An 18,762-nucleotide genomic window follows, 5' to 3' on the forward strand; every position below is an offset into this window, starting at 1 on the left:
TGATTTTAATGACCCTCGGGTGTTTCTGGACCATTCCTTTTGCCAGGGTGTCATTAATGTACAATATCCTACCCTTTAGATACAATTATAATGCCTTATATGTCTAGCCTTCGTACCCCACAGTAAAACCACATTTGTGCGTGACATGAGACATGTATACACCCTCCATATTGCAAGTTATACTCATCAGTCCGGTAGCGCCTCCATCATCCTATCAATGCGGGATCCTTGCAAGGATTTGGAGGACTCTGTGCGTTGTTGCTTGGGTGATGGAACCCGGGCAATGGAGGACCAGGAACTGTCCCGTGCTAATGCTGAGTCCATCGAGGTCTTTTTCTTTGTCGTTGAGCTCTGCCGGGTGTTCGCTATTGTTGCGTCGGAGTTCTCATGTCTCACCATCTTGTCCACGAAGAGCGTCGCCTCCTCCGGCGTATGAAAAACCTTGACTGAACCGTCTGGTCTTGTAACCCTCAATGTTGCCGGGTATTGCAGCTGGAATTTAACTTTGCTCTTGTATAAAGTAGTGCATACTCCTCCAAATGATCTCCGTCTCCGCGTGACATCTGCAGAGTAGTCGGCAAATAAAATTATTTTAGCTCCTCGAAGCTGTAATGGTGTATTTCGATTCCTAAAGGTTCGCAAGAGTTCCTCTTTGTCATTGTAGTCTAGGTATCGCATAATCACTTGACGTGGCCTGTTGTGCGGTTCTCCTGTGTTGGCCTTTACTGCACCCGGTGGGCCGACCCGATGCACTCTCTCCACTCTGCAAGACCTGTTCAGGCCTAGGGCTTCTGGAAGCTCCATTTCGCATATCCCCTGTAAGTGCTGGGGTTTAATGTGCTCAGGCAGGCCGACAATTCTGAGGTTGTTCCTCCTGGAGCGGTTTTCCAAGTCCTCCAGGCGGTCTCTGAGCCTGGAGTTGTCTTGCAATAGGCCTTGGATGTGTGTGTGTGCCCCCGCTGATTCATCCTCCATAAGGCTGACTCGTTGCTCCAGTTCATCCAGCCGTGTGCCATGTGACGTAACCTCATTTTGCAGTTTCTGCAATGTCGTTGTTACCGTAGCCACCAGCGAATCTTTGATGTCGGGAGCTAGATGTGTGGCAACTTCTATCGCCAATCTCCTATAATCCAGTTTTGCCACCTCCGGCTGTGATATTTGCTCTACAGGGGGCTCTGGACTCTGTGGCCTGCTGCCCGGCGGAGAGACATGCTGCAACGTCGCCATCTTGGATATCTCCTCTCCCTGCCTCGTGTGTCCGGACGGACGGGTGTTCTCGCGGCTGCCGCTCCTGAGGAGGTACCGCTCCATGCACTATCTGTGCCCTCTCACCGTGCCTCCAGCTAACTGCCGAGGTAGGTTTATTTTGCGGGTGTGTGTGGCGGCGGAGGTTCAGGGGATCGGGTCTCGGGAGCTCACCTCACGCCGTCCTCACATCCCAGCGCCGGAACCGGAAGTCTGCCCTTCTTTAGTGAGGTTAGAGATAAGAGAAGTTTGGAATAAACGGTCTGTAAAAATTGGCGAATCCCAAAAAGCGCTGTATGGCCCTCAAGCCTTGAGGGCGTGGCCATTCAAGGACATCCTTTACCTTCTCAGGATCCATCTCGAGGCCTCGATTCGAGACGATGTAGCCCAGGAAGGGTAGAGCATCTCTGTCAAACACGCACTTCTTCAATTTGGCGTACAGACGATTCTCCCTTAACCGTACCAGAACTTGATGAACATGTCTCTGATGCGTCATAGGTTCTGGAGAAAAAAAATCAAGACGTCATCAAGATAGACCACAACACAAACATAGAGGTGGTCACGTAAAATGTCATTAACAAACTCCTGGAAGACCGCGGGAGCATTACACAGGCCGAAGGGCATTACTAGATACTCAGTGTCCATCACAGGTGTTAAATGCAGTCTTCCATTCGTCACCCTGGTGAATCCGGACTAGGTTGTAAGCCCCACGCAGGTCTAGTTTAGAAAAAAATCATGTATACGATCAAACAGTTCAGAGATCAGTGGCAACGGATATTTATTGTTCACCGTGATCTGGTTGAGACCTCGGTAGTCGATACAAGGATGAAGAGAACATCCTGCTTTTTGACGAAGAAGAACCCGGCTCCTGCCGGGGAAGACATGCGTATGAAGCCCCGCTCCAAGTTCTGTTTCACATAGGCGGACATGGACAGAGTCTCTGGCAAGGAGAGAGGATATACCCTATCATGGGGAAGGGATGCACCAGGAATCAGCTCGATAGGGCAGTCATACGCCCGATGTGGAGGCAATGTCTCCGCCTCCCTCTTGCTGAAGACGTCCGAAAATGCAGCAGATTGACTCGGCAATCCTGCTAATGACCGAGGCAGATAAGGCTGAACTGAACTAATCTGCACCAGGCAACGACTGACACTCATGGCCCCACTGGAGAACCTCCCCAGAATTCCAGTCCAGGACTGGGGCATGCAGTCGGAGCCAAGGCAGGCCCAGCAACACAGGGTTAACAGCTTTGGATAGGACATAGAACGACAGAAGTTCGGAGTGAAGAGATCCCTACTTGGAGCCTCAGCAGCTTGGTCACAGCTATAACTGGGTCAGGGAGAGGTAGTCCATTTACTGAAGCAACTGTCAACGGGCTCTCCAGAGGGGTGGTGGGTAATTGAAGGTCCACCAGGTCTCTACGGATGAAATTAGCAGTGGATCCAGTGTCCAGATACGCAGAGACCGGATGCGTTCTCTCAGCGGACACTATGGTCACAGGTATGGACAATTTAGACGGAAGTCCTCTCTTACCCAAGGTTGTCACTCCAAGCAACCCTAGGCTTTGGGATCTTTGGGGTCACAGGCGCACAAGATGGCCACCGAGGCCGCAATAAAGACAGAGTCCAGAGATGCGTCTGCGTGGTCTCTCCTGGGTGGTTAGCTAACACTGGTCCATTATCACAGACTCCTTAGGAGGATCGACATCTGAGGACAGCAGGGGTTGCTGCAAAGTAGGGGCCAGACTAGGAAGAACTTCCTCCTGACGAACCACTTGGAGGCGCTCTCGGATCCGTATATCAATCCGGGCGGACAGAAGGATGAGGTCATCCAGGGTAGATGGCAGATCTTGAGCGGTAAGTTCGTCCTTAATTTTAGGAGCCAGTCCATGCTAGAATGCTGCCACCATGGCCTCATTATTCCATAACAGCTCTCCCGCCAGGGTGCGGAAGTGGATGGCGTAGTCACTCATGGAGGTGTCTCCTTGGCGTAGGCCGCTGCAGATGAGACCCGACCAGGCTCCTTAAACACCATACGAAAAGTCCGGAGGTAGGCTTGGAAGTCACGGGTCTCTGGTCCTGGTCTTTCCCAGATGGGGTTCGCCCATGCAAGAGCCTTGCCAGTGAGGAGAGAGATGATGAAAGCGACCCTTGCGCCATCAGACAAAAATGTCCTACTATACAGGATGAAGTGGATCTGGCACGGATTAAAAAATCCACGACAGGTACTTGCGTCTCCAGCATAGCGGTCAGGAAGTGGCAAAAAAACACGTGGCTCAACTCTGCCAAGAGGTGTAGTCTGAGGATCAACACTGCCAGGAGGTGTAGTAGGAGGAACAGCAGCTTGTGCCTCCTGCCGACGTGCAAGAATGTTCAACGCCTGGAGGAGTTGGCCCTGTCGAGACCGGAGGTCTAGCATATCCACCCGCATCTCCTGAGACGTCATCATGGTCTTGAATCGACCAGCGCAGTCCATGGCCTGAGCGTACTGTCACGAAGGGTCTGTGGATCCACTGGGCCGTACCGCCTTGACGGTATGGCAGCTGGTCAACAGGGTGCAGGTCAATGTCTATAGTTTGTATAGGGTACCTGTGGCAGCTCGGCTGGAACGAGACTGCAGGCAGACGTCAGGCGTGTTGAAGCAGGATAGGCGTAGAATACAGCACGGCACGACTTTGGCTCAGCACAGTACTCGACCAGGATAGTACGGAATGCAGGGACGTTACAGGACAACACAAGGAGGCCATCACATAGACAAACTTAGGAAACAACAACAACGCTCAGGCATCAAAGCAGGGGGCTGGACCCCTCATACTCCAGGGTACTCACGGCTTGATGTTCATCAAAGTCCGGTGCATGCACTGCCCCTTTAAGAGCGGGTACGAGCGTGCGCGCGCACCCTACGGGATCCGGCTGAGGTGAGTGGAAGCGAGCGCTGGCGTCTCCTGAGGAGGAGGCTGGGGTCAGCGCTTGCAGACTCGTGGCTGCGGCTGTCAGGGGAGATTGGAGCGGACAGCCCTCAGCCACGGACACTGCATTGTGTAACGCATGAAGGAATCTTGTGTCCTCCAGAGCGTGAAACACTCTTCGTAGTCTCTCCAGTCTGGCGAATGGATGAGGATTCACAAAGCCTCAGAGAGATACTAACTTAATAATTTACCTCTTTTGGGTGCTGGAGCTATAAGTGAGGTGGCATGTGTGTCATCTATAAATACCTCCAGCCCTTCTGAAATATACAGAGAGACTGTTAATCTTCACATGAAATTGAAGATTCAGGTGTCACCCAATTACTGATGACTGTGTTTGTATGACACGGAGAGACGCATTTTTTTATTTATTGTTTTAGCATGAAAGCTATATTTAAATATTATGTGGTATGGAGCCATATTAAGGAGAAACTCTATTGCAAACAGTGAAAAAAAGGTCTAGAAAAAAAACTATTGTTAAACAGTTTATTGAATTGCTCTAAGTGACAATGATATTGTGCCGGTACAGAATCCAATTACCTGTGATATGACCTTGACATAGAGTGCTAGCGATGGTTATATACCCTGTCAGATAATGCGAACCATCTAAGGCCCAAAGGAGTCTAAATCTGCCTAAATTAACTATCTGATATCTCATCCTTATGCGATGATTGAATGAATCAATACAGATCATGGTAGAGCCCAGTAGTGGGTATTTTAGCAGTCTGAAGATAACCAGACATCTTCTTTAATAGGGGCTGTTGGTGTTTTTAACTGTATTATCTTATCTGCATCCAGAATACGGTCAGGTTTTGTTTTGTTTTTTTGCATATCCCTGAATTGATATCCCTGATAGACTGCTCTACTGGCCTCATGCGTCTCACTTTTGTTCTACATAGAGCACATTGTATTTCAGTAGCCGTTAAAGGGTTTTTCCCCATCTCAGCCCTTAATATTTTTTTTGTACCTAATTAATTTCCTAATGAAAATGAGACCTATTGATCTGGTCTAAAGAGACGGTCTACCACACCTTCCCTTTTTTTTTTTTTGTCCTCCATTTCCCTGCCCCTCACTTCCGATTTGTGGACATTTTACTTCATCTGTCAATCAAGCGGCGCGGTGATGAACCACTTGCTTCAAGGTGTGTGCTTTCGATGCTGGAGCAAGCGCACTGTGAAAGCAAGGCTGCTACGTGACATGTGCAGCACTATAGAACGACTCCAGGGCTACTGTATTTTTGCCTGTAGCTTCATGCATAAAGCGGTTTGGGCAGGGAGCTACTGCACATACTCTTGTATGTGCGATCTCAAGATCCTGGCTATTCTAAGGCCGGGTTCACATGTAGAGTAAATACTGCAGATTTTCCGCAACAGATTTCATTGCGGAAAACCCGCAGCATAATACAGTCGCAGCAGAGTGGATGATCTCATCCACATGCTGCGTAAATGAGAACGGGAAAAAAAAAACATTCATAAATTGACCTGCAGTGCGGTTTTTAGTCCGCAGCATGTCAATAATATTTGCGTAATCGTTGCTTTTTCGTCACATGTTTTCCCCATTGAATTCAATGGGAGGTAAAACCCACAACAAATAGCAGATGTTGCAATTTTTGTGGGGGAAAAGCTGCAATTTCGCTGCAAAAATTGCAGTGGTCACATGGGATAAAACATCATCCCAGGAGTCTGCAGGATATCAGAGGATAAGGATATATGCACACGACCTCTTTTCAGACGTAGCGGAGGCGTTTTACGCCTTGAATTATGGCTGAAAAGACGGCTATAATACGTTGGCAAACATCTGCCCATTGCTTGCAATGGGTCTTACGATGCTCTGTGCAGACGAGCTGTCATTTTACGCGTCGCTGTCAAAAGACGGCACGTAAAAATACGCCCGCGTCAAGGACACTTCTGGGGACGTAATTGGAGCAGTTTTTCATTGACTCCAAGGAAGAACAGCTCCAATTACGTCCGTAAAAGACGCCGCAAAAAACGCGAATACATGCAATAAAATCTGAAATTCAGGAGCCGTTTTCTCCTGAAAACAGCTCCGTAATATCAGATGTAATTGGTATTGTCGTGTGCACATACCCTAAGTATGCACGTTTTTTTTTTCCTCTTCTGTTTTCCGCAGCGGACATACTGGCTGAAAGATTGCACCACAATTTGGTGTTTTTTTTGCTGAAATTTCCTGCGGCCGCAGCGTATCTGTCGTGTGAACTTATCCTAAGGCCCTAGTCAGATGAACGTATTTTACGTCCATGTGCTGTCAGTTGAAATAACGGACAGCACATGGACCCATGCAAATCAATGGGGCTATTCTCACACGCATGTCCTATTTTAGTCTGTTTTTGCAGCCCACGTTGCCCATTAAAGTCTATGGCCTCATGCACGCATCCTTCACCGTTTTCATGTTTGTTTAAACCGGATCCGTGTGTCCGTTGTGACATCTATGTGATTTCCGTTGTCACTCCACGTCCGTTCCGCTTCAAACGGATGTGCTTCCGTTTTAAATAGTCCATTAAAATCCATTTTGTGTGCTGAATGCAGGGAACTTTGGCACGCCCTGCCGTTGCTTAGCAACGGATCCGTAACAACCGTACGGCACACGGATGCCTTCAACGTACCGTCTGTTTTTTTGGACAGGCCCATAGACTTCAATGGGCCCCACAGTCACTGAACGACAGACAAAAGAAAGACTTGCACTACTTTTGACGGAACGGATGAACGGAACGATCAAAACAACGGATGACATAAGGGTGCTGTCCATTTCTTTTGCAACTGGTGTGCGAAACACGGAGAAAAAAACCAAACAGAAAGCACAGTAACATTGACATGAAAAACTGATGCCACATGGAAAGCACACGGATACCACATGGAACTGAAACGCATGAAATACACTCCTTATTTGCAGACACAAAACAGACACGCTTGTCTGAATAAAGCCTTACTGAAACATGCTGAGACAGAGCAGTGCAAATGTCGCAATCACTTCGAGACCGCAGCAGTTACCGGATCAATAAGCAATGCCTTACAAACAACAACGGGAGCCATGGCTGCAATGACATTCTCATCTGACAATCAGTTTTTTATTGTACAATGAATGTATGTCTTGGTGATATCTATGGGTATGTTCACACGTCTTCACAAAATACGTCGGAAATTCAGGCGAAAACAGCTCCTGAATGTCAGACGTTTTTGCAAGTGCACGCGTTTTTCGCAGCGTTCATTACGGATTTACAATGGAGTCAATGAAAAACTGCTCCAATTACGTTCCAAGAAGCGACATGCACTTCGAGGCGGGCGTCTTTTTAAGCGCCGTCTTTTGACAGCGACGCGTAAAATTACACCTCGTCTGAACAGAACATCGTAAAACCCATTGCAAGCAATGGGCAGATGTTTGCAGACATATTGGAGCCATCTTTTCAGGCGTAATTCGAGGCGTAAAACGTCCCCATTACATCTGAAAATAGGCCATGTGAACATACCCTAACAAGTGAAGGAGGATTAGCGAGACAGTACAACCCCTTTAAATGTACCACTAGTCAAGCCAGGTAGGACATGGATATTGATAGATTTGGTGATTTGCATCCACACAGGGTCTCCATGACCGTAGTATAGCATCAGGCATGAAATAAGTGACTATCTCAATATAGGCAGATAAAATGTTTCTGATTTTAATATACAAATCTTTTTTGGTATGTCTATTTTTAAACTTAATGAGGTTGTCCAGGATTAGAAAAACAAGGCCACACCTGCCCACAGGTTGTGTGTACTGTATAGCAGCTCAGCACCATTCACGTCACTGGAGCCGAGCTGCAATCCCAGACAGACGCCGTCTCTAAAAGAAGTGTTTTCCAATCTTGGACAACCCCTTTAAAGTGTACTTTTTCGGAGTGATCTTTGCCCTCAAAACAGTAGCAGCTACTATTCCCCACAGCCAGGAACTGACCTACACTTCTGCCCCCATGCTGCTTCTCACTGAGCAGATGACAGCATTGTTCACAGGGGGTCTGCCAGTGATGCTGCCACCTGTTGGCTTCACAAGTTAGGCCTCCTAGAGAAACGACATAACTAGTAATGTAAAGAAGCACTTTGAGTCAGAAAGATCTCAATGATTCTTTAATACGTAGCAGGATGAGGGAAAGGAATTAGTGACTATTCACTGGAAACAGAACACACGGGGCATGCAGTTTAGTTATTCAAAAATAACCATTTGATTTCCCTTACACAGTCTATAGGGGAAAGGGGGGGGGGGTAGAACCCCCCCCACCTTCTTTCCCGTTAAGAGCAGACCTCAAATTCTTGTATCGCTATAGACACTGTATACAGATGAACTCTCTAGCAACTCTTCAATTCCTTTTTTTTTATATATATACATTCTATGCCACACTATAGTATGGCTCGCAGTGAAATAATGTGTAATTTTTGCAGCTATAGGCAATGCACTGAATCCAAAATAAATAAGTATTTATTTCCAGCAAGTTCATAGTGTTGAAACTAAAAGTGATGACTAAGGTTTTATAAAAAAAAAAAGTCTGACATTTAGTTTGCAAATTTTTTTTAACCTAAGGCTTCATTCTACTGACTAGGAACAAATGGAATGCTATTTTGTGGAAGAAAAATATTTGTTTAATTTGACTTGTCTGCGTGGATCAAAATCCAGATGGCATCAATTAGGAAAGTTCTGTGATGTCACTAGCAAAAAGGGAGAAACACTTAACACAGCTCTTGAGCGCCACCTGCTGACAAAGTAAGGGTATGTTCACACAGCCTATTTTCGGGCCGTAAACACCCGAAAAAATCAGAAGCAGAACGCCTGCAAACATCTGCCCATTGATTGCAATGGGAAAACGGCGTTCTGTTGCGACGGGCCGTTTTTTTTACGCGGCTGTTATGAAAAGCGTTCACTTCTTGGGACGTTTTTGGAGATGTTTTTCATAGACTACTGAAGACAACTCCAAAAACGGCCGTGAAAATCGCGACTGGCTCAAAAAACTTCTGAAAATCAGGAGCTGTTTTCCCTTGATGTGTGTGAACATACCCTAAAAAACAGTTAGTAAGGGAGTAAAATGAACAAAACTAGATGAAAACCAGAAATCAACTAGTCTGTAATCTTTCACTATTATTATTATTATCATAGCATATGCCCTTTAGACTATATTGCGATGTAATGGCCATTTTGGGATTTTCCAGACTTCCCCCTTTACATTTCAATGGATGAAATCCATAACATACTGCCATGTGTGAATGGGGCTTTGTAAAATCCGATTCACTAGCATTGTACTTGACTTTGCCTGCAACAAATTGCCAAGTCTTAACGTGGCCTGACCAATACATCCCAGCATTTTATGCATGTACATTATGGTAAACTTTAACTTATATAATGCTTAATAGGGTATTCTAGTTTCATCAAATAAAACATTCATTATAGAGTATAACATTCTAATAAAATTTATTATATTTTTATTTCTTCACAGGTTTTTTTTTTAGATCTCTACTTGTAATTCGTGAATGGAATCCATCTTTCTGCGCAATGATCAGACAGGTGCATGTGTGTGATCATCTCATGACTAGGATGGTTCTTTCGGCGAACAGAAGTAAACAACGAAGGTTCCCATTCCATGACTACAAGCAGAGATCTTAAAAACAATAAGGGATTGTTACACAAAGCAAATTGAAAAAGGTGACAACTTTTCCTAATGAAAAAGACATTTGTACTGGCTCATGTACTGGGTGTCTGGGGGGGGGGGGGGGTTGGGGGGGGGAATAAAAAACAAAGACATATCCATTCTGGCTCAGGGGGGGAGGTGCCAAGGGTTATCTTCATGGGACTACGCCTTTAGGGGCCTTTTTCATGCAGGGTTTGTTTTTTGTATGGAGTTTTAAACTGCATGTAAAAACGCCAGCATTTGATATGCCATTTTTACATGCATTTTTGGTGGGGGTTTTTTTTAACCCCTTAGTGACCAGCCCATTTTAGGCCCTAATGACCAAGCTATTTTATACGTTTTTCTATAGTCGCATTCAAAGAGCTATGATTTTGTTATTTTTTCATCTACATAGCTGTATGAGGACTTGTTTTTTGCGGGATTAGTTGTACTTTTTAATAGCACCATTTTTGGGTACATATAATTTTTTTATTAACTTTTTTTGGGGGGGGATTATAAAAAAAAAAACAAACTGAAATTCCGCCATTGTTCTATGCGTTTTTAAATTGACGCCGTTCACTATGCGACGTAAATAACATGTTACCTTTATTCTATGGGTCGGTACGATTACGGCGATACCACATATGTGGAGGTTTTTTTATGTTTTACGACTTTTGCACAATAAAAACACTTTTGAACTAAAGTTATTTGTTTTTGCATCATCGCTTTCCAAGAGCCGTAACTTTATTTTTCCATCAATGTAGTGATTTTTTGGGCTTGTTTTCTGCGGGACGAGACGTAGTTTTGATTGGTACTGTTTTGGGGTGCATGGGACTTATTGATTCATTTTTATTATGACTTTTTTGGGGGGGCAATGGAAAAAAATAGCAATTTCGCCATTGTTTTTTGCATTTTTTTTTTTGCGGTGTTCACTTTGCGGTTTAAATGACATATTAACTTTATTAATGGAGTCATTACGGTCGCGGCAATATCATATGTGTACTTTTATTTCTTTTTTTTTACACTTTTACTAAATAAAACCACTTTTTATGGCAAAAAATGGATTTTTTTACTGTAACTTTTATTATTCATCTTTATTTCACATTTATTATTTATTTCATTAGTCCCACTAGGGGACTTTACTGTGCGATCTTCAGATCGCTGATATAATGCTCTGGTGTACTTCGTATACCAGAGCATTATTGCCTGTCAGTGTAAATCTAACAGGCAATCTGTTAGGACGTGCCTCCGACGCTTCCTAACAGGCATATGTCCAGGGCAGACCTGGGGGCTTTTATCAAGCCCCCGGCTGCCATGACACCCCATCGGAGACCCGCGATTGCATTCGCGGGCCGCCGATGGGTGACAGAGGGAGCTCACTCCCTTTGTAAACAAAGCTAAATGCCGCGGTCGCTATTGACGGCGGCATTTAACGTGTTAAACGGCCGGGATCGAAGTAAACTTCGATCGCGGGCGTTGGAGCAGGAGCTCAGCGGTCATCAGACAGCAGAGCCCCGGCTCCAGCCTGCACGGGAGACCCGTGCAGGACTTCGGCTAGGCTGACGCCTTTTAACGTTCGCCTAGTCTAAGGCCCCTTAGTGACCGACGTGAAAAGTTGTATTGGTGGTCATTAAGGGGTTACATTTTGCAACATTTTAATCATGCATTTGAGAAGCTTATGAGAAAATATCAAACAAAATACACCTTAACCAGAGCAAGCTGAGTTTAGAAAAAAAAAAATGCCACTGAACATAAACAATACTAAAAACACCACAGAAATGCTGTATATGCAGGCATTTAACTATATATATATATATATATATATATATATATATATATATATATATATATATATATATATACACACACACACACACATACACAAAATTTTATATGTAAAAATATATATAAATAGTGAGACACACTAAGGCCTCATGCACACGACCGTAGCCATGTGCACGGCCGTGATCTTTGGGTCGACCTGCCCCGGAGTGTCACCCGCAAATCCATTATTTTCTATGAGCGCAGAACACGGCCGTAATAAGACATGTCCGTTCTTTCCGCGGTCCAGGGTCCTGGGCCATGCACAGACCTTGGAAACCACCGTCTTTTGCATGGGCCCATAGAAGTGAATGGGGCCGCAATTCTCTCGTGGATTTTCGGGGGAATTGCGCCCACAAAAGCACGTTAGTGTGTATGGGGCCTTACATACATTTATAGTAAATGATGTAAAAAAAATAAGAAACGTTTTACCATTGTTTGGAGTAGTGTTTGGTGTTGGCTTCACTGTAAGGCCCTGTTCACACAGTTATTTGCAGGCAGAAAATTCTGCCTCAAAATTTCGCTTGAATTTTCAGGCAGATTTTGATCTGCCTCCACGCCGTTTGCCACGATTTTCGCCCGCGGGCATTGAGCGCAACGGGCAAAAACGCTGCAAAAAACGCTTTCTCTGTCTCCCATAGATGTCAGAGGGAGGTCAGAGGAGTAAACGCCCGAAGATAGGGCATGTCGCTTCTTTTTCCCTCAATGGCCGCGGGCAAAAAAAACGTGGCAAACGGCGTGCAGGCAGGTCAAAATCTTCCTCCAAATTTCAAGACAGAATCTTGATGCAGAATTTTCTGCCAGCAAAAAAAAAAACTCAGTGTGAACAGGGCCTAATACAGGATCTATTGGAACAGATCCAGCAGCAGGTGAGGTAAATGTGCTGACTGGATTGTGTGTACCAAGATGTCTGACTTAGGTGGAGTGGGCAAACTTAGGGCATGTTCACACGGCCTATTTTCGTCCGTTTTTCGGGCCGTAAACTCCCGAAAAACGACCGAAAAATCCAAAGCAGAACGCCTCCAAACATCTGCCCATTGATTTCAATGGGAAAACGGCGTTCTGTTCCGAGGGAGCGTTTTTTGATGTGTTTTTTACACATAAAAAAACGACCGCGAAAAGGAAGTGCAGGAAACCTCTTGAGACGTTTTTGGAGCCGTTTTCCATAGACTGTAGTGAAAAAAGCTCCAAAAACGGGCGTAAAAAACGCAGCGAAAATCGCGATTTGCACAAAAAACTTCTGAAAATCAGGAGCCGTTTTCTCTTGAAAACGGCTCCGTATTTTGAGACGTCTTTGCCTGTGAACATACCCTGACATTTATCAGGCTGTGGAAGGGGCGGGGGAGGGAGACGGGTGCCTGGACTTAGATCAGGGATAGATGGAGGCACAAAGGATAATGATGATTATTACTGTGTAAGGGCTTATTCAGACGAACGTGTAATACGTCCGTGCAACGCGTGTGATTTTCACGCGCCTCGCACGGACCTATATTAGTCTATGGGGCCGTGCAGACTGTCAGTGAGTTTCATGCAGAGTGTGTCCGCTGCGTAAACCTCACGACATGTCCGATATTTGTGTGTTCGCGCATCACGCACCCATTGAAGTCAATGGGTGCGTGAAAATCAATCGCAGCACACTGAAGCACTTCCGTGGTACGCGCGTGATTCGCGCAACAGCAGTAAAAAGTATGAATGAAAACAGAAAAGCACCACGTGCTTTTCTGTTTACAAACATATAAACAGTGTCATAATGATGGCGGCTGCGCGAAAATCACACAGCCACGCATCATACGCGGCTGACACACGGAGCTGTTATGTACCTTTTGCGCGCACAAAACGATGTGTTTTTTGCGCAAGCAAAAGGCACACGCTGGTGTAATCCGGCCTCAGACTGTGTGCAGGGAGGGAGCGTCTGCCTGTAATCTGTAATTAGAGCAGGGAAGGACCATGTGACCATAGAGGGGCGTGGCAGTATGCAAATAGCTGAGGTGCTTTGGAGGAAGGGGGAGGATGCAACTGTCTCCTCAGATGCAGCCGGGGATCATGGGTATAGTGGGTTACAAGACAGGAAACAGCCAGTAAGGGATGTAAACAAACAGCAAGGGATGTAAACAAACAGAAAAAGCAGCAGTGACGTGAAATCAAACAGAAACTGGTTAGAAGTTTAACCCCTATCCGCACCAGGACGTAACTGTCCGTCGTTGCGGGAAGTTACTTCCCGCACGAGGACGTACAGTTACTGAGTTAATCCCGGTGCACACTGTCGGCGACAGTGTGCACCGGGAACCAGGAGGTCAGCTGTCGCTGACAGCGGACACTCCCCTCTTGCCGGCCAGCGGTCCTTTGCCGCTGATTTCGGCGCATTAACCCCTTAAATTCGGCGATCGGGTGCAATCGCCGAATTTTAGGGGTTTCTAACATATCGGCAGACCCCCATCCGAAATCGCGGGGTCTGCCGATAGTTAGTATGGCAAACGGAAGCCAAACAATGGCTTCCGGGTCTGCCATGGACGGAAGCCCATCAGGATCAACCTTCGGCTGGTCCTGATAGGCTTCCTGTCAGAGTGACAGAAAGTCACTGTGCCGTTCCCGATGCGCACTGTCGGCGACAGTGTGCATCGGGAACTTGGAGATCAGCTGTCCCCGACAGCTGACACTCTCCAGTGTTGCCGATCAGCGGCTCATCGCCGCTGATTTCGGCAATTAACCCGTTACATGCGGGGCTCGATTGCGATCTCCGCATGTAGCGGGTTTGTAGCGCATCAGCAGCCCCCATGCAATCGTGGGGGCTTCTGATGCTTGTGATGGCACCCGGGGGCCAGACAACGGCCCCCAGGTCTGCCATGTATGTCAGCCTATGAGGATCAGCCTCTGCTGATCCTCGTAGACCAACTGTCAGAGTGACTGACGTCACACTGACAGTTGGAATACATTACACTACCTAGGTAGTGTAATGTATTCTAGCAGCGATCAAAGCTGCAGGTCAAAAAAAGAAAGTGTAAAAAGTAAAAGAAAAGTTAATAAAAATGTTTTATAAAAGTGTAAAAATAAAAGCTTTTGTTTTCCTATAATAAGTCATTTATTATAGGGAAAAAATGAAAACGTCAAAAAAAAGTACACATATTTGGTATCGCCACGTTCGTAACGACCCAATCTATGAAACTATAATGTTAATTTTTCCGCACGGTGAACGCCGCAAACAAAATAAACGGAAAACTGTCAGCATCGCTATTTTTTGGTCACCACCCCCCTCCCAAGATATAGAATAAAAAGTGATCAAAAAGTCGCATTTACCTCAAAATTGTACCAATAAAAACTACAACCCGTCCCGCAAAAAACAAGACCTCCCACAGCTTTTTTGACGAAAACATAAAAAAAGTTACGGCTCAGAATAGCGTGTCCCAGAAAATAAATTATTTTATAGAAACTTAATTTTATTGTGCAAACGCTGCAAAACGTAAAAAAAACTATACACATATGGTATCGGCGTAATCGTACCGACCGGCAGAATAAATTAAAACGTAATTTATTGCGCACGGTGAACGCTGTAATAAATAAAGAATTTAAAGCGCCAAAATCGCTGTTTTTCGGTCACCCTAGCTCTAAAAAAGAGCCTGAGGGGCCAAAATGCTCACTATACCACTAGAAAAATTCCTTGAGGGGTGTAGATTCCAAAATGGGGTCACTTTTGGCGGGTTTCCACTGTTTTGGTCCCTCCGGGGCGTTGCAAACCCGACATGGCACTGAAAACCAATCCAGCAAAATCTGCGCTCCAAAATCCAAAAGGCGCTCCCTCCCTTCTGAGCCCTGCTGTGGGTCCAAACATCAGTTTACGACCACATATGGGGTATTGCCGTAATCGGGAGAAATTGCTTTACAAATTTTGGGGTGCTTTTTCTCCTTTATTCCTTGTAAAAAGGAAAAAATTCTATGTTTCCACAGAAAAATAGGTGATTTTCATCTTCACAGACTAATTCCACTAAATTCTTCAAAAAAACTGTGGGGTCAATATGCTAACTATACCCCTAGAAAAATGCCTTGAGGGGTGTAGTTTCCAAAATGGGGTCACTTTGGGGGGTTTCGGCTGTTTAGGTACCACAAGACCTCCTCAAACCTGACATGGTGCCTAAAATATATTCCTATAAAAAGGAGGCCCCAAAATCCACTAGCTGCTCCTTTGCTTCTGAGGCCGGTGTTTCAGTCCATTAGGACACTAGGGCCACATGTTGGATATTTCTAAAATCTGCAGAACCTGGGCAATAAATATTGAGTTGCGTTTCTCTGGTAAAACCTTCTGTGTTACAGATTTTTTTTTATTACAAATGAATTTCGGCAAAAAAAATGAAATTTGTAAATTTCACCTCTACTTTGCCTTAATTCCTGTGAAACGCCTAAAGGGTTAAAATATTTTCTGAATGTGGTTTTGAATACCTTGAGGGGTACAGTTTTCAAAATGGGGTGATTTATGGGGACTTTCTAATATATAAGGCCCTCAAAGCCACTTCAGAACTGAACTGGTCCCTGAAAAAATAGCCTTTTGAAATTTTATTGAAAATATGAGAAATTGCTGCTAAAGTTCTAAGCTTCGTAACGTCCTAGAAAAATAAAAGTACATGAAAAAAAATGATGCAAACATAAAGTAGACATATGGGGGATGTTAACTAGTAACTATTTTGTGTGGTATTACTATCTGTTTCACAAGCAAATACATTTAAATTTAGAAAAATGCTAATTTTTGCAAATTTTTGCTAAAATTTGACGTTTTTCACAAATAAATATTGAATTTATCGACCAAATTTTTTCACTAACAAAGTACAATATGTCACGAGAAAACAATCTCAGAATAGCTTGGATAGGTAAAAGCATTCCGGAGTTATTACCACATAAAGGGACACATGTCAGATTTGAAAAAATAGGCTGTGTCCTGAAGGCCAAAACAGGCTGTGTCCTAAAGGGGTTAATAGGGGGTATTAGGGAAGGCAAATCAAGGCTGGGGGACATTTTTTAGAAATTTTTTTTTTCCTGGACAACCCCTTTAAAGTGGTAAAAAACAGAAATTAAAAGAAAACCGCAGAAACCGGTGTGTGAATCCAGCATAAGGCCTTATTCACACAAACGTGTTCTACGTTCGCGCTACGTCGCACTGACCTATGTAAGTGAATGGGGCCGTTCAGACGGTCAGTGATTTTCACACAGCGTATGTGCGCTGCGTAACTCACGACATATCCTATACTTGCCCGTGTTTTGCGCAGCACACACCCATTGAAGTCAATGGGTGCGTGCAAATTGCGCTCGGCACATGGAAGCACTTACGGGTGCCACGCGTGATTTGCGCAACAGTAGTAAAAAGAATGAATGAAAACAGAAAAGCACCTCGTGCTTTTGTTTGTAATCATAAAAACAGTGTCATAAGGATGCCGGCTGCGCAAAAATCACGCAGCCACTCACCATATGCTGATGCCACATGTACCTTTTGAGCGCGCAAAATGCAGCTTTTTTTGCGCAAGAAAAGCAGACACGTCCGTGTGAATAAGGCCTAAGGCTGGGATCACACATGCAGTTTTTCCATCTAAAAAGAAAAAGTACCACTTCTAGGTTTGGTTGAAAAAATTGCAAGTCTGATTCCAGCCTATAGAATTACGGATTTAGATACGGTTGTATGTGTACAATAAAGTCAAAATGTGAAAAGTACGATTTAAAAAAAAAATAAAATATATCGATTTTTCATTCAAATTCAGTGGACACATTCAGGATATGCTCACGCAGGAGCAGTAAAAGCACACTGCATGTCTGCCCTGCACGCCAAAGGGAATTCTGGAAAAAAAAGCTGCGCCAAATCGTGGTGCAGTATTTTTGGCCAGAATGTCCGCTGCAGAATATAGCTCGTTAAAAAAAAAAGCCATACTTACACATTCATGGAACCGGGTGCCTCTGGCGTCCTGCAGCCTGGCCTTCCAGGACTACATTTTATCCCATGTGACCACTGCATCCTGTGATTGGCTGAAAATAATGCCTGTAGGCCAGGCTAGACGCAGGAGCAGAGAGATCCGAGTATTAGATTTATATCTTTTCCTAGTTGATATCTTTGCGTCGGAATTGCAGCTCTAGCACCGCAAAAATCACATCTGCTATTTGTTGCAGGTTTTACCCCCTCATTGAATTCAATGGGGAAAACCCGCAACAGAGAAGTAGCGTTTCCACAACATAAATAGACATGCTCTGGACTACAAGACCACATTGCAGGTCAATTTCTGAACTTTTTTTGGGCGGGTTTTTTACGCAGCGCGTGGATGAGATTTGTTCAAATCTCATGCAATTTGTGACTACTGTAATACGCTGCAGATTTACTGCAATGAAATCCCTACTGAAAAATCTGCAGTATTTACACGTGTGAACCCGGCCTTGGTGTTTTAGGCCAGGATATTCCAACTTTGTTATTTCAATTCAGTGTAAATTGACATGACCTGTAAATATAAAGCATAAGCAGGCATCTAGACATCTCCCACTTTATTGATTTCGTTTATATTATTTTTAGAGGATTTAGTTACAGAACATAATATAGGTACTGAATGAATAAAGTAAAATTAATATATACTTTTTTTTAATTTAATTTTTTTAAATATAGGCACCCTCTGCCATGTATTCTAGATTCACAAGGATTTGGATCCCGGGCTACACTTGCTTGGACTCCAGATAAATCCATCGATTACGGCTATACCAAGCCAGAATGGGCGCTGCTGCTTGACGAACACAAGACACTGTCCAGTTCCATTCTTCCTTAATGCAGGTAGGTATAAAGATGAATGATCCAAATTATCAATATAAAGCCCATGTTACATAGATCAACAGTGCTTGCTACTTTAATACGTAATTCTGAAATCTCACATCTGTATATTAGATCATTGAAAGCTAGCCAAAACAGAATATCAGCCATATATTAGTAAATCAGAAGTTAGAGCAGCAGCTAAAGCTTGGTCATTAGATTAAATTTGAGAATTTGGCATTAGTCAACCTCATTGTGGCAGCCGTTTTTTCGTGAACAAGTGACAACAGGAAGTGCAGCCATATCGGTTGTTACCCCTGA

The 18,762-nt window shown here is 44.5% G+C and overlaps 1 protein-coding gene across 1 annotated transcript in view; it reads left to right on the plus strand.

Moving 5' to 3' along the window:
• Positions 1-18,460, plus strand: part of SPMIP2 (sperm microtubule inner protein 2) — a 46,633-nt gene extending 28,173 nt beyond the window's left edge. Inside the window, exon 4 of the mRNA XM_075847530.1 lies at positions 18,304-18,460. Within this exon, the coding sequence (XP_075703645.1) occupies positions 18,304-18,460 (157 nt within the window). The remainder of the gene's footprint in view (positions 1-18,303) is intronic.
• The last annotated feature ends 302 nt before the right edge of the window (positions 18,461-18,762 follow it).

The sequence above is a fragment of the Rhinoderma darwinii genome, chromosome 1 (assembly GCF_050947455.1).
Source record: "Rhinoderma darwinii isolate aRhiDar2 chromosome 1, aRhiDar2.hap1, whole genome shotgun sequence".
In the NCBI taxonomy this organism is placed as follows: Eukaryota; Metazoa; Chordata; class Amphibia; order Anura; family Rhinodermatidae; genus Rhinoderma; species Rhinoderma darwinii.